Here is a 14,513-nt window from a genome sequence, read left to right on the forward strand (position 1 = left end):
TGGTAATTATTGTGTATTTTATCATTTTCTACTAGTGTCTTAGCCTGTTGATCAAAGCTTGCTGCAGTTAGTTGTTTGCGTGTTGATCTTTCTCTACTTTTTAATGTTCTTAAAGGTAAGGACCAAGTCATATGCTTCTGTGTTTTCCTCACAGTGCTTCGCACAAAAAAAATTTGTCTAGTAGGTGTCTTTTTAGTTACTTTTAAAATATCTTGTGGGTAGTTAAGACTTTTTTATTCAAATTTGATATAAAATCTGTTTTTGTTCTCTGATGCCTGTTCAGCAGATACTTACCCAGACTGAAGTAGTTTACATTCTTTTTCAGTGTCCCAAAAGCTTAATTAGCAAATAATATAATACAGAGTGCTCCCTGCATAGGCTCTCATGGATTTTACATACTACTGCTTATTTTATTAGTCTCTAAAGTCATTCTTCTCCCAGTGTAATTACACTTTTAAAAATTACTAAATTGCATAAGAGATATTATGAAATTGTGTTCCTGGAACATTGAGAATTTCAAGCTTTAAAAGACAGCAGCTAAAGTGAAAGACACAGCAACATTTTCAAAAGTTAGCTTTGTACATCTCTTGGCTGAGTAATGTGAACCCACACATGGAAAGATTTAATATATACAGGAATGTTCTGGGCCTCTGTAAGAGCTGATCCCTCTATCAGGTTTCTGTTGCAGACAACAAGCATGTTTCTTCTAGCTATTAGGAAAGGGTTATGAATTGAGCATTTCAGAGGCTATGGTAAGAAGCAGGGAGAGAGGGGGGCAAGTAGAGAATTGCTAAATATCAATTCTTTTTAAATATTGAGATTTAGATATAAAAATCAAGAATCTGTATTTTGACTTGACTTTTCAATCTATTATTCTAACCTCCTAGCTCATTGTTCCATTTATTCAAAGAACATTAACATCTGCCATATATTAAGAATTCAGAGATTACTAACATTGCCTATATTCAAGGATCTATAATCAAGTACTGAGGATAATTATACAAGAACAGTAATCACTATAATAGCATTTAATACTTACTGAAGCATACATGCCATATGCCAAACACTGAGCTAAGCACATTATATCAATATAGATATAAAAACACCTGCTGATTTGTCCAAACACACAGCTAATAAGTTATTGAGCTAGAATTTTCCTCCAGCTAAGCTGATTCTTTTGCCCTCACTTTTAACCTTGTATGTCAAATTACAAGTTTAAAATTCATTTATGTACTTGGAAGAGTCATAGAAGTTTCAATAAAAGAGAAGACTTTTAAGCTGAGACTTGAACAAGAAGTGGAGCTTCCCTGATAGACAAAGAGATAAAATGTCACTCTGAGCAGAGGGAGAAATATGTGCAAAAACAGGGAGGCAGAAAGCAGCGTGGTGAGTTTTACTAACTGGGTGTTCAGGTGTTCCTAAGCAAGTCCAAGTTCAAGTATAGCATTTCAAGTTTCTATGATTTTAGTGTGACTCCTATCTTATCTACAGCTCCTTTTCTTTTCTCACAGGGTGAGAAATGCTGTACTTGAACTTGGACTTTTTTCTTTGATGTACAATTAAATGATTAGAAAATAGGAAGTTAAGGTATTTGCAGTTAGAATGATCACGTTAGCTATGATGTAGATAAAGCAAGGAAAAAGAAGGAAAGAATAAGACTGCAGGCAGAAAAACAACTAGCACAGCAGTTATGATATTCTAGACAAATGATTATGTTGGCTTGATTTCACTGAGTAAACATTTATTGGGTGCCTTGTATGTGCCATAGCTGAGCTTACAGTGTTGAATAAAATGAATATGATTCCTGCCATTACATACAGTCTACAATCTGTTGGGAAAGACAGACAGTAAACAAACACACAAAATACACAATAAAGAAGAATGAGTAGAAGTGACAGTTTTAAGAGAGATTTAAGTAGTGTTAGCCAGGTCTATGCATTAGTTGGATTTAGAGGAAGAAAGAGATACCTAGAATAAATCCAGGGTTTCTTTGAGATAATTCAGAGCTGTTACCAAAGATCCACCTCCCTCCCTGGTTTCTGGAACTATTCTCTCCATGAATCATGATTCATTGATATGTTTTTATTAAAGTATAAAGGCTCAGTGCTGCTTTCCTTTCCTAGAGGAAGGTACTCCCTATATACACATACACACCCTTGTTGATTATTTTAAATGAATGTGGGAGCCAATGGGACCTGATTTTTCAAGATTTCTGTTTTAATACTTTTGTCTGAACAAGTATTTCTATGTTAATGAAATTAGATTTGAGCATTTGATAGAACATGAAACTATAAGTGTTGAATTTCAGAATTTATAAAAAAGAAAAGGCAGCCTTATAATTGTGGTATAAGGTTTGATAGTTAAGGCTCCTTCATGTGAAATACCAGATGTTTTGAGTCCTTGATATGAAGGTCAGAAGAAAAGAAGGATATTGGTTTCATAATAAACTAACATGTTTACAGTAATGACTATGCAGTGTAAGCTGTGGATATTTTGTTGTATAAGAATGGCAGGGGATCCTAGAACTGGGGGCTGGAAGGCCCATTTAAAAGGTCATCCAATATGATAACTTTTAGTCTGGAGCACACAAGCAGATTTCAGGTGAACTCCCTGAAATTATTTGCAAAATTGGGGGTATTTTTGCATATGTATAGTTTGAGGTGAATTTTTGTCAAACGCACATAAGGCACCTGTAATTAAAGAGCCACCTTCATTTTCACACATGAGGAAACTGAGGCTGTTACAGATGTAGAGACTTGCCCAAGGTCTTGAATAAGTTCTCAGAAAGGGAGTTTGTTCTATGATTTTTTTTTTAATAAAGGTTTAATGGAGAGACCACAGTGTCCAACATGGCCTTGGAGCCATAGGGTTCAGAGTATTAGAAAGCCTTGGCTTCTTTTTTCATTGAGTTGTCATATGGTGATTTTAATAATAATAGAACATGCTATCATTCAGAATACATTCTTCCACCCTAATATCCCAAAACAGTATTTTTAAAGAAATTCTAGGAAGGGTGTTAACTCATTCAGAGTTCTACAGGAAGGAAGGCTCTTTCCTACTATTTTTTAAGCATAACTTTCACTGACAAGATCAGGCCAGAAAAAGCCTAGCTGGCTGTTGGCCCAGACAGTGTTATAATCATTGAAGTATACTCAACCTGCACTGCCTGAGGATAGCTACAGCTAAAAAAAATAAATAAATAAGCACACACAGATGTATGCTGAGTGTTCCAATGACTTAGCTGACATGTATGCTCTATATCCTTTGCTGTGTTCTTTCAACTGTTAGAAAGGAAATTTTAAAATAGCCTAGAATTTGTTATTCCAGTAGGGTGAAAAGGACAACTTCAACTTTAAAAAAATAACCAAGCTCTCCACAGCTGTATCCCCAGCAAGTAAATCAATCTGGCATATAGTAGTTGCTTAATAATTTTTTTGATGAGAGAATTGTTGAACTTTGTTAGTTATATTTCAGAAAGAGAATTTTGTTTGTTCATCTATAATGATTATCATGTAGTGTCAAAATAGTAAAATCAAAAAGGACTGATTCAACATTTAGAAACCCCAGATTTCAGCGGTTTCTGTAAGTTATTGTATGACCTTGGGCCTCATTTTCTTTGTCTTAATAAGGATATAATAATATCTAATTCCCAAAATTTGGGGGAATATTAAATGAGCTACAATGTGTCGAAGATGCTTCATAGATCCTTAAGTGCTATATAAATATTAATGTTATTTATCTTAGATAACATTTTCAATTTTTTAAATATGTATTTACTGAAATCATCTTTATTTCCTAAGTCCTGTATTTGTTTTGGGTAGAAAGAAGTGATTTCCGTGATTGAATTGGAGTTTTGAATTCTTTGATAAAATACATTTTAAGGTGTACAGAATTGTCTGCAAAGAATTAAAACACTCATTTTTAAGCAAGGGAAATATATTTATTTTATGATTTTTCCTAATTGAATTTTTGCCAGCTAATTTGTACATAAGTTAAGAATTGATTGATATATATTTGATAGACAATCACCCTCTTCTAGGTATTATAACAAATACAAAAAGTATACAACAGCATTTTCCAAAGTGGAAAAGAAATATTAGTTTTTGAGATGTTCCATGATCAGAGTTTGGGAATTTAAAATAGAATTTTTACATACTACCATAGGTTTCTCCTGGATATTTTTATTACCCGTTAATATAATTTCCAAAAATTCCTTTATATAGAAACCTATACAAACCTTTTATTTTGTTTCTACACAGTGTTCTCCAAATTTATTTAACAAGAAAACCCTTTTTTCCATTACATTTGTTAACATTCACTCAAGTATTTTATAAAGCACTGGTATGAGATATGATGATATGACCCCATGGATTTGAACAGTCTGTTTGGAACTCTAAGTATGAACATGGTGAAGTACATTAAAACAAAACAAACAAACAAAAACAAAACAAATTAACTATGAGATTGTGAAATGGTTGCAATATATGTCACCAAATTCGTGGCTAAATCATAGAAATTGATCTGTCACAGCTTGTTAAATAAGTATTCTTTCTCTTACATGACTTCTTGTGTGATTTTTTCCAAACTGCTTAGTCAAAGAAGATAATCTTTCCAGATAGAGAAAATTTTTAAATATCTTTATTCTTCTTTAAATTTACTGATTTATAAATACTGGGAGTCTAACAATTGCAAGTTATTACTCTTTATCAATCCTTTTTATTTAGTTTCAGTTTACATACAATAATTGTATCAACTTATATGTACAAGTCAATTCATTTAGACATGTGTAAACCTGTGAAACCACCTCTGCAATTAAGGTGCAGAACCTCCCCATCACCTTCAAAAGATTGCTTTTGCCCCTTTGCAGTCCATCTTTCCCACTTCCTCAGGTTGCAGTCAACCACTAGTCTGCTTTTTGCTACTAGAGATTAGATTGGACTTTGTAAATATTTTATATAAATGCAGTATGTACTCTCTTATGTCTGTTCTATTTGACTCAGCATGATGAGACTCATGCACATTGTTGAGTGTTCAGCATTTCCTTTCTATTGTTGAGTAGTATTCCATTATATATGTTGACTATTCACTCATAAGTTGGTCGACATTTGGGTTTACAATTTTAGCTATTGTGAATAAAGCTACTGTGGGCTGGGCACAGTGGCTCACACCTGTAATCTCAGCACTTTGGGAGGCCAAGGTGGGTGGATCACTTGGACATGGGCATTTGAGACCAGCCTGGGCAACATGGCAAGACCCCATCTTTACTGAAAATACAAAAGAAATAGCTGGGGCCGGGCGCGGTGGCTCGAGCCTGTAATCCCAGCACTTTGCGAGGCCGTGGCAGGCGGATCACCTGAGGTCTGGAGTTCAAGACCAGCCTGGCCAATATGGCAAAATCCCATCTCTACTAAAAATACAAAACATTTGCCAGGCGTGGTGGTGGGTGCCTGTAGTCCCAGCTACTTGGGAGGCTGAGGCAGGAGAATCGCTTGAACCCAGGAGGCAGAGGTTGCAGTGAGCAGAGACCGCACCACTGCACTTCCAGCCTGGGCAACAAGAGTGAAACTCCACCTCAAAAAAAAAAAAAATAGCTGGGCATGGTGGTGCATACCTGTGGTCCCAGCTACCTGGGAGGCTGAGAAGAGAGTATCACTTGAGCGCAGGAGGTGGAGGTTGCAGTGAGCCAAGATCACATCACTGCACTCTAGCCTGGGTGACAGAGTGAGACTCTGTCTCAAAAAAATAAAATCTGTGAACTTCAATATACAAGTCTTTGTGTAGATATGGGTTTTTTCTTCCTAGGTAACTACCTAGGAGTGAAATAACTGGGTTGTTATGATGTGGTATGTTTAACTTCTTAAGAAGCTGACAAATAGCTTTCCAAAGTGGTTGTTCTATTTTATATTCCCATTAACAGTGTATGTAAGTTCTAGTTGCTCCATGTCCTTGATCAGTCTTTGGTATTGTTAGTGTCTTTAATTTTTATCATTCTTATAATGTAATGGTATCTCGTTGTGGTTTAAATTTGCATTGATCTGATAACTAATGATGTTAAGTATCTTTTCACATACTTACCTCACAAAGGAAGCTGTATGGTTAGCAAGTATGTTCAAATTTTTAGTCCAGTTACTTTGGGTTATTTTCTTATTATTGAATTATGAGGATTCTTTATATATTTTGGATACACGCCCTTTGCAAATAATGCATATTGTGAATATTTTATCCCAGTCTGTGACCTGTCTTTTCGTTTTCTTAAAGGTACCTTTTGAAGAGAAATTGTTTTGATTTTTGTAAAGACCAGTTTATCCATGTTTTTCTTTTATACTTCTAGAAGTTTTGTAGTTTTAGCTCATACATTTCAAGTTTATTTTTCAGTATGGTGTGAGGTAAGGGTCAATGTTCATTTTTTTAATATGGATTTCTAGTATTCACAGTACCATTTCTTAAGATAATTTCCTTTTTGAGTGCCTTAAAATCAATATGGACTTCCTTTTTCTATTTTATTTATCTGTATCTTTATCCTCTAGATACTATCACACTATCTTGTTTCTTTAGCGTTATAAGTTTTGAAGTCAAGTAGTGTAAGTTTTTCCACTTTGTTCTTTTTAGAAGTTGCTAAAAGTTGCCACATTCCCTCTGTAGATATACACAGAGATTTTAGACACATACCTCTTTAACCACTTTGAGATAATTCACATACCATAAAATTCACTATTTGAAATATTTAATTCATTGATTTTTAGTATATTCACAGATATGTATAACCATCACCATAGTCAATTGTACACATCTTATTCGTGCTTCCTCCTATTACCAAGAGCAATGTCTGGTATGTAATACATGCTCACCAAATTTTTCTGAATAAGTGAATTCATTAGTTGTAAAATAATGTAGGCATTAGCCTCTAGTAAAATATTAAGAAGGCTTATTTGACTGCATTCAGCTCTAGAAGTATTCTTTTATTAGAACTCTGCTATTTTGAGGGATCTCTGAAACAGCTAACAGCTTAACCCAGATATAGATACAGATATATATATATATGTAGCTACAGATTTTTTTTTTTTTTTTTAATGGAGTCTCACTCTGTCACCCAGACTGGAGTGCAGTAGTGCTATCTTGGCTTACTGCGACCTCTGCCTCCTGGGCTCAAGTGATCCTCTCACCTTAGCCTCCTGAGTGGCTGGGACTACAGGCATGCACCACCGTGCCCAGCTAATTTTTGAATTTTTTTGTAGAGTTGGCATTTTGTCATGTTGCCCAGGCTGGTCTCAAACTCCTGGACTCAAGCAATCTGCTCTCCTTGCCCTTCCAAAGTGCTGGGATTGGCTGGGCACCGTGGCTCATGCCGGTAATCCCAGTGCCCTGGGAGACCAAGGCAGGCAGATCGAACGCCTGAGGTCAGGAGTTCGAGATGAACCTGGCCAATATGGTGAAACCCCATCTCTACTAAAAATACAAAAATTAGCCAGGTGTGGTGGCATGTGCCTGTAGTCCCAGCTACTAGGGAGGCTGAGGCAGGAGAATCTTGCAGTGAGCTGAGACTGTGCCACTGCACTCCAGCCTGGGTGGCAGAGTGAGACTCTGTCTCAAAAAGAAAAAAAAAAACACAAAGTGCTGGGATTATAGGCGTGAGCCACCATGCCTGTCCTTAAACCATATTTTAGTAGTTATTTAAGGAAGTTACAAAAAAATTCCTTTTGATATAATGAGTGCAAGTTATTTGCACATTTTTGAAAAGAGAACAGTCATCTTTTATTCACCTGATAATTGCTGAGAAGGGCAAACCTCCCATAAGTACTGCTTTTCTTTTTTCTTTTTTTTTTTTTTTCTTTTTTTGGAGACAGAGTCTGGCTCTGTCCCCAAGGCTGGAGTGCAGTGGGGCAATCTTGGTTCACTGCAACCTCCACCTCCCAGGTTCAAGCAATTCTCTGCCTCAGCCTCCAGAGTAGCTGGGATTACAGGCACCCATCACCACGCCTGGCTGATTTTTTTTTTGTATTTTTAGTAGAGACAGGGTTTCATCATGTTGGCCAGGCTGGTCTTGAACTCGTGACCTCCTGATCCACCCACCTCAGCATCCCAAAGTGCTGGGATTACAGGCGTGAGCCACCGCGCCCAGGCTTCTATTTTCAAAAGTACTCTTGACATTGTTTGTATCTGTGACATAGACTATGGAATCTCTGGTACTTGTTTGATTTACCAATTATGAATAATAGTGGATTGTTCATGAAATTCCAGACATCTTTCCCTAGGTATCTTTGAGGTGGAATGTTAGTTCTGAGCCCAGTTAATTCATGTTGCCTCATTTTCCTTATAGGCTTTGATGCGGCCTGGAAGAATTGATAGAATCATCTATGTGCCTTTACCGGATGCAGCAACAAGAAGGGAAATATTTAAGCTGCAGTTTCACTCCATGCCTGTCAGTAATGAAGTTGACCTGGATGAACTCATCCTTCAAACCGATGCATACTCAGGAGCAGAGGTAAGATAGTTCCCTTCAAAATACCTTAGTGGGAGGAAAGCGGTGACTTGGGGTCATTAAGCAAAATAAATTGCTTGCTGTGAGGTATTTTAAATGACCATATACTAAGAAATCTTGAAACAGGAAGTGCAGTACATGACATAGTCACTAAGTTAAATTGCACTTTACGTGGCTTCTATTATATCACAATTGTTTTTTACTTGCTCCTATTATTTCTCAAAATGTAGTCTTCAGAGGAATAGCATAATATAGTGAGAAGAACACTAGACTAGAAGTAGATTCTTCCACTGGGCTTCTTAATACAGCAGTTTCTAACCAATCACACACTTCTCTAACTTTGCTTTCTTTACCCATCAAATGGAAATGATACTACTACCTTCCCTCCTGTTTCCTCATGGAGAGCATAGAAATAAAATTAGGATATCATGAGTATAAAGGGCAAAGCAAACAGATTGTATCATTATCATCTTTTTATCATTTTGGCAAGTTATCCCAGTCTAATTTTGTATTAAAGATTCTCTCACAGTAAAAGGGACCATCTGCCCTTACCTCTGAAGATAAGCTCTTGACAAGAACAGCAAGACCTCTGTGAAAATATCAAAATGACTTTTATGTATGGCAGATAAACATTTTTTCCCTCCTTACCAACTCTTTACTTAAGCTATTTTTATTTACCAAATGAAATTCCATGAAATAATTCTGCAACTTTTCTAGCTGCATTTCTTAAGGAAAGGACCAACTATGTACCTCGACACAGAAATAGCATCTGTCACACCAATGATGTGGACTTGTAATGGGAGATTAATATTTTTTTAAGTACGAGGTTACAGATTATTTTTATTCTGAATTACTCATTAGGCTAGGACTCCACATTCTATTTTGCTTGCTATTGTTTTCATTCATCTTATGTAAACACCGAAGAGATTACCATATGACAGATCATTAGTGGTACTCCGAGAGTCTATTTGGAACTGAACTTAGTGTATCATGCAGTCATAGCTAATAACAACAGCCAAAATAAATCCCAGATCTATTCATTGTTTTGCCCCAAGAACCATAGATATAGATATAGACAGTCCCCAACTTATGACAGTTTGACTTAAGATTTTGGGGCTTTACAATGGTGCAAAAGTGGTACACACTCAGTACACTTCTCAACTTACAATACAGCTACATCTGGATAAATCCATCTTAAGTTGAAAATAACAAATCGAAGATATCATAAGTCAAAAACATATATGCATTTTCAACTTAGACATATTCAACTGATGATGGGTTTACCAGGACATAGCCCTATCCTAAGTTGAGGAGCATTTGCATTTGATTTTCCTCCTTTATATTTTTCAAGTCCACTGGAATAAAAAGCCATGTGGAAAGTAGCTTGAGAAGCAGTTGAAGTGCGCTCACCTTCAACTCCTGAAACAATGATCTTTATGACCATCCATAAAGTTAAAATGAACGTAGAGTTATGGTTAACTGACTGCTCCAACATTTCTAGAATTTAGTTTTTGATTTGAGACAAGGGCTGGCATCATGTATAATGATATGGCAATTTGCAGGAAACAGCAAGAGGAAGAAACCATAAATCTCTCACTTGAGTTGGGTGAACTGGAAGAGCAGTTAGCAAGATATAAATGTGCCTTTCTCACTTTGAAGTAATTCATGGTAGTAACATCGAAGTGCAAAACAAAAATAAAACCCAGTGAGATTCTATCTGGCTGAAAGGAAAAAAACCTCATTTGGTGCCAGCAATTATTGTACTGGCTTGCTAATTCTTATGTAGTGCACTTCTTATTTGATCTAACATGTAAGCACATTTATGATTAATTTTTATATGAGATCTTCTGAAAATCGTCACAGGAAAAGTAGCAGAAAATTCTGTCTTTCCTCAAATTATATTTTTGTGTTTCATAATTGGGTTGGGGAAGGGATCCCGTTGTCCTATTTATAATTAGTATATTATTACAACTTCATAGAAATTTTGCTAACAGCTACATCTTAGTAGTTCTGTGGTTTCTAAGTTAGATAAGGCAGGTTTGTTCCCTGTTGAGGGTTTTTGTTTTGTTTTGTTTTGGTCTGAATAGTTAGGCAGTTCACACAGTTGTTTTAGGAAAATTATTATTTCTTTAAAAGTCTTAAAGTTAATAAACGGGAGATTTAGGACAGGTTAAGTAATGCTTAAGATAAAAGGTTTCACCTTTGTTTCTGTGTCTTCACACAGAACCTTCTACATGGTGTGTGTTTAACAAGCACTTGACAAACTGTGGGGAAAAAAGATTTTTAAATTAGATTTAGGAAAAATAGACTTCAGTTCTCATTTGTTACAAGAGGAGCCCTCTAACTCCCTGCTGTAGACACAGCCATTTTCTCAGAGTTGGAGTGTCTCTTTGGCCACTTTGGGTATAAAAATGAAACTACTGTCAATTAATTGTCCTCACAAGAGAATAGTATATTATATTCAAGATTATATAAAATTAATTTTATTTAACTGTATACTATTAGCTATATGAACAAGAATTTGGGCAGGAAAGGCAGAGACGAGGAAATTCCTGGCACTCTAATTGTTTTTTAGAAACAAAATGTTGAAGTGTGGTGAGCATTTTCTATTTTTAGTGAAAAAGTTGTAGAGGATGATTAAGATGGAGATGATACTGGTACTTTTTTTTTTTTTTTTTTTTTTTGAGACAGAGTTTCACCCTTGTCTCCCAGGCTAGAGTGCAGTGGCACGATCTTGGCTCACTGAAACCTCGCCTCCCGGGTTCAAGCATTCTCCTGCCTCAGCCTCCCAAGTAGCTGGGATTACAGGCACCCACCACCACGCCCAGCTAATTTTTGTATTTTTAGTAGAGACAGGGTGTCACCACATTGGCCAGGCTGGTCTTGAACTCCTGACCTCAGGTGATCCGCCCGCCTCGGCCTCCCAAAGTGCTGGGATTACAGGCGTGAGCCTCTGTGCCCACCACTGGTACTTTTAATGGCAGGGGTGAGAAGAGGTTACTTTAAAAAATTATTTTCTTTTCACTTGGTTATTTATTTTGCCCAATCAGCATTGTTGTATAAAAGCTTAGACCACCTCAGTGTTTGAAATAGCTCCTTCTGCTCAAAGTTACTCCATTTTTCCTCCGTGGAGAGGGTATACAGAGAATTGAAGCACTTTTGTAAGCCTCAGGAGGCTCTCAAGAGGAAGTCTGTCACCAGCTGGAAGGGGAATACAGCCATTAGGGAGCAGCCTCTGAGGGGAGACTGAAGCAGGTTGTATCTTTTAGCCATCTCTGCCACCTGCCACTCATTGTCCCTGTGGCTATGGCCCTCATTGTCCTGGCTTCTTGGCTGTAGCTGTCAGTTAATGAAAAAACATGTGCCATTTAAAAGCAGATGGGAATTTCTCTCAGGAGGAAGTAAGTCTTTTTGGTTATCACTATTGTTTTCTTTTGCATTGATTTTTGTTTTTTAAGTTATTTGTAGCAATTCCACCTCATTTATTCACTTGTCTTTTATCGAATTATCCTGGTTACTTTTGGAAGAGTTTTATCTCTAACAGGAGATCAACTGTCACAAATATATTTACAAAAAAAAGCAATAACTGGGCTCATTACCCCATGTGCCCTATGCTTGGGAACACAGGTGATGAGTAAGATACGTAATTTCTTCTGTGTATCAGAATTTGCTGACATAGGCCAAAGACTGATATCTGTAAAATTGGGGTTGAATTTTTATTTGCATTTGGATATTATCCTCCTTTCAGTGAATCCCTTGGTATCACCAATTTGTGAGGGAGTCAGGCCCTTCTTGGCCAGTTTGTAAATCTCCTCCCTTACATCTTCAGCCAAGTGGGGACACTACGGTGACAGGGAAGAGCCAATTGGGACAGGCCCTTCCTGGGAGCAGGCATACAACTCATGATGTGGCAGTCAGGAGCAAAAAAACACCTCCTTTTCTTTAAAATGTAAAAATTTGCTCACTATAGTGGTTTTTTTATTGTAATCTTATGAATGTAGCTCTAGAAAATCTTTTTAAAGCAATTCATTAGAGTTAAATACATTTCACACTGAGTTTTCAAAAAGCTTTAACTTCATGTAAACTTAGTCTGTTTGTTTTATTTTTAAATGATCTGTCATGCCCTGAATTCTGTTTTGTAGTCTATGCCTTCCTGGGTCTAATAATAGCACAAGATCTTCATGCCAGCTTGACATTAAAAAAAATCACCTTCTAGTTTGCCTCATTAATTCAAGAAGGGTCCTATTCACTATGCTTGAGCTATTATAGCTATTAAAAGGAGAGCCTTAAATTACTTTTCTGTCTCACTGATTAACGTTTTTTCTGACATCTCTTTTTCTCCCACACAGTGAAAACAGAAGGAGCAGTTATAGCGACTTAAAATGTCTGTACTCTTCCTACGTGAAATCTCTCGTGATAGTATTCCCCAAACTAAAATATCAGAGTCATTGTATTAGAATCTGGCATAGATTGTTCATCTGACCAGTCAAACAACACATGTGAGATAGGAATAAGGATTCTAAGGAAGGACCATTTGACCTGGTCTTAAGCACTCTACTTGTTATTGTTAGAAAGCAGCTAGCAGCAGTGTACTTGTCTCCAAAGTGAAGCAGAGCACCACAGTACTTAGCACTCTCCTATAGACCAGGGGTTCCCAACCTCCTGGCCACGGACCAGTACCAGTACCTCATAGCATGGGTGAGTGGCAGGCAAGTGAGCATTACTGCCTGAGCTCTGCCTCCTGTTAGATCAGCAGTGGCATTAGACTCTTATAGGAGCATGAACCCTATTGTGAACTATGCATGCGAGGGATCTAGGTTGTGTTCTCCCTGTGAGAATCTAATGCCTGAGAACAGTTTCATTCCAAAACCATCCCCCCACCCCATTTGTGGAAAAATTGCCTTCCACAAAACCAGTCCCTGGTCCCAAAAAGGTTGGGGACTACTGCTATGGACTGTCTGCAACCTACTTTTCCTGCCTAATCAGAAACTGCCCTATGAAAACATGCTGCTATCACCAAGTAGTCTACTATTTTTATTTGAGATCTTCTTTGCTATCTCTCTATTCTTCCTTGTGTCTTTACACTAAAATTCTGTATCTATGCCCCAGAATTTCAAAATACTCAGTGCCCTGTATCTGCAGGTGCCATCTGCAAATTCAACCAACTGGGAATAGAAAATATTCAGAAAAAAGAAACAAAAAATAACAATACAACAACAAAAAGTACAAATTTGAAAATATAGCATGACAACTATATAGCATTTACATTATATCAGTTGTCATAAGTAATCTAGAGATGACATATACAAGAGGATGTGCACAGGTTATGTGCAAATACTATGCCGTTTTATATAAGGGACTTCAGCATCCTTGGATTTTGGTATCTAAGGGGCTCCTGGAACCAGTTGCCCTTGGATACCAAGGGACAACTATATTCTTTCCTTACACGACCTACTGAAATAACTACTTTGTCATTAAACCATAATGACCACCCCACCAATAAATAGCCTATTCTTTTGTACTCTTTTACACTTATTTTTGTTTTACTTGTTTGGCTGTTACCATATTTTTTCCTGTAGTTATTTTATTTTTTTAGAGACAGGGTCTCATTCTGTTGCCCAGGCTGGAGTGCAGTGTCATGATCACACCTTACTGCAACCTTGAACTCCTGGGCTCAAGTGGTCCTCTGGCCCGAGCCTCCTGAGTAGCTAAGAATAGAGGGGCATGCCACTGTGCCCAGCTAATTAAAAAAAAAAAAATTCATAGACATTGGGGGTCTCACCATGTTGCCCAGCCTGGTCTCAAACTGCTGGCCTCAAGCAATCCTCCTATCTCAGCCTCCTAAAGTGTTGGGATTACAGGCCTGAGCCACTGTGTCTGGCCTCTGTAGTTATTTTAATATGAGCAGCTGCCTCATCTCCCCAAACACAGATTCTCTAGGGCAGAGATCAGTTCTTGCACTTCTTAAAGTCTGGCAAAGCAGCTGTCTCACACACACTCGGTGGGCATTAATATTAGATGGGTGGTAGATTTA

General features: G+C 37.2%; 1 protein-coding gene across 4 annotated transcripts in view; it reads left to right on the forward strand.

Annotated features, from left to right (window-relative positions):
* Positions 1 to 14,513, forward strand: part of AFG2A (AFG2 AAA ATPase homolog A) — a 392,555-nt gene that overhangs the window by 316,527 nt on the left and 61,515 nt on the right. For all 4 annotated transcript variants that reach the window (XM_032146808.2, XM_058436727.1, XM_058436728.1 and 1 more), the window contains exon 15: positions 8,318 to 8,482. In XM_032146808.2, the coding sequence (XP_032002699.1) occupies positions 8,318 to 8,482 (165 nt within the window). The remainder of the gene's footprint in view (positions 1 to 8,317; positions 8,483 to 14,513) is intronic.

Source organism: Hylobates moloch, unplaced genomic scaffold (assembly GCF_009828535.3).
Source record: "Hylobates moloch isolate HMO894 unplaced genomic scaffold, HMol_V3 SCAFFOLD_3, whole genome shotgun sequence".
NCBI classification, from domain to species: Eukaryota; Metazoa; Chordata; class Mammalia; order Primates; family Hylobatidae; genus Hylobates; species Hylobates moloch.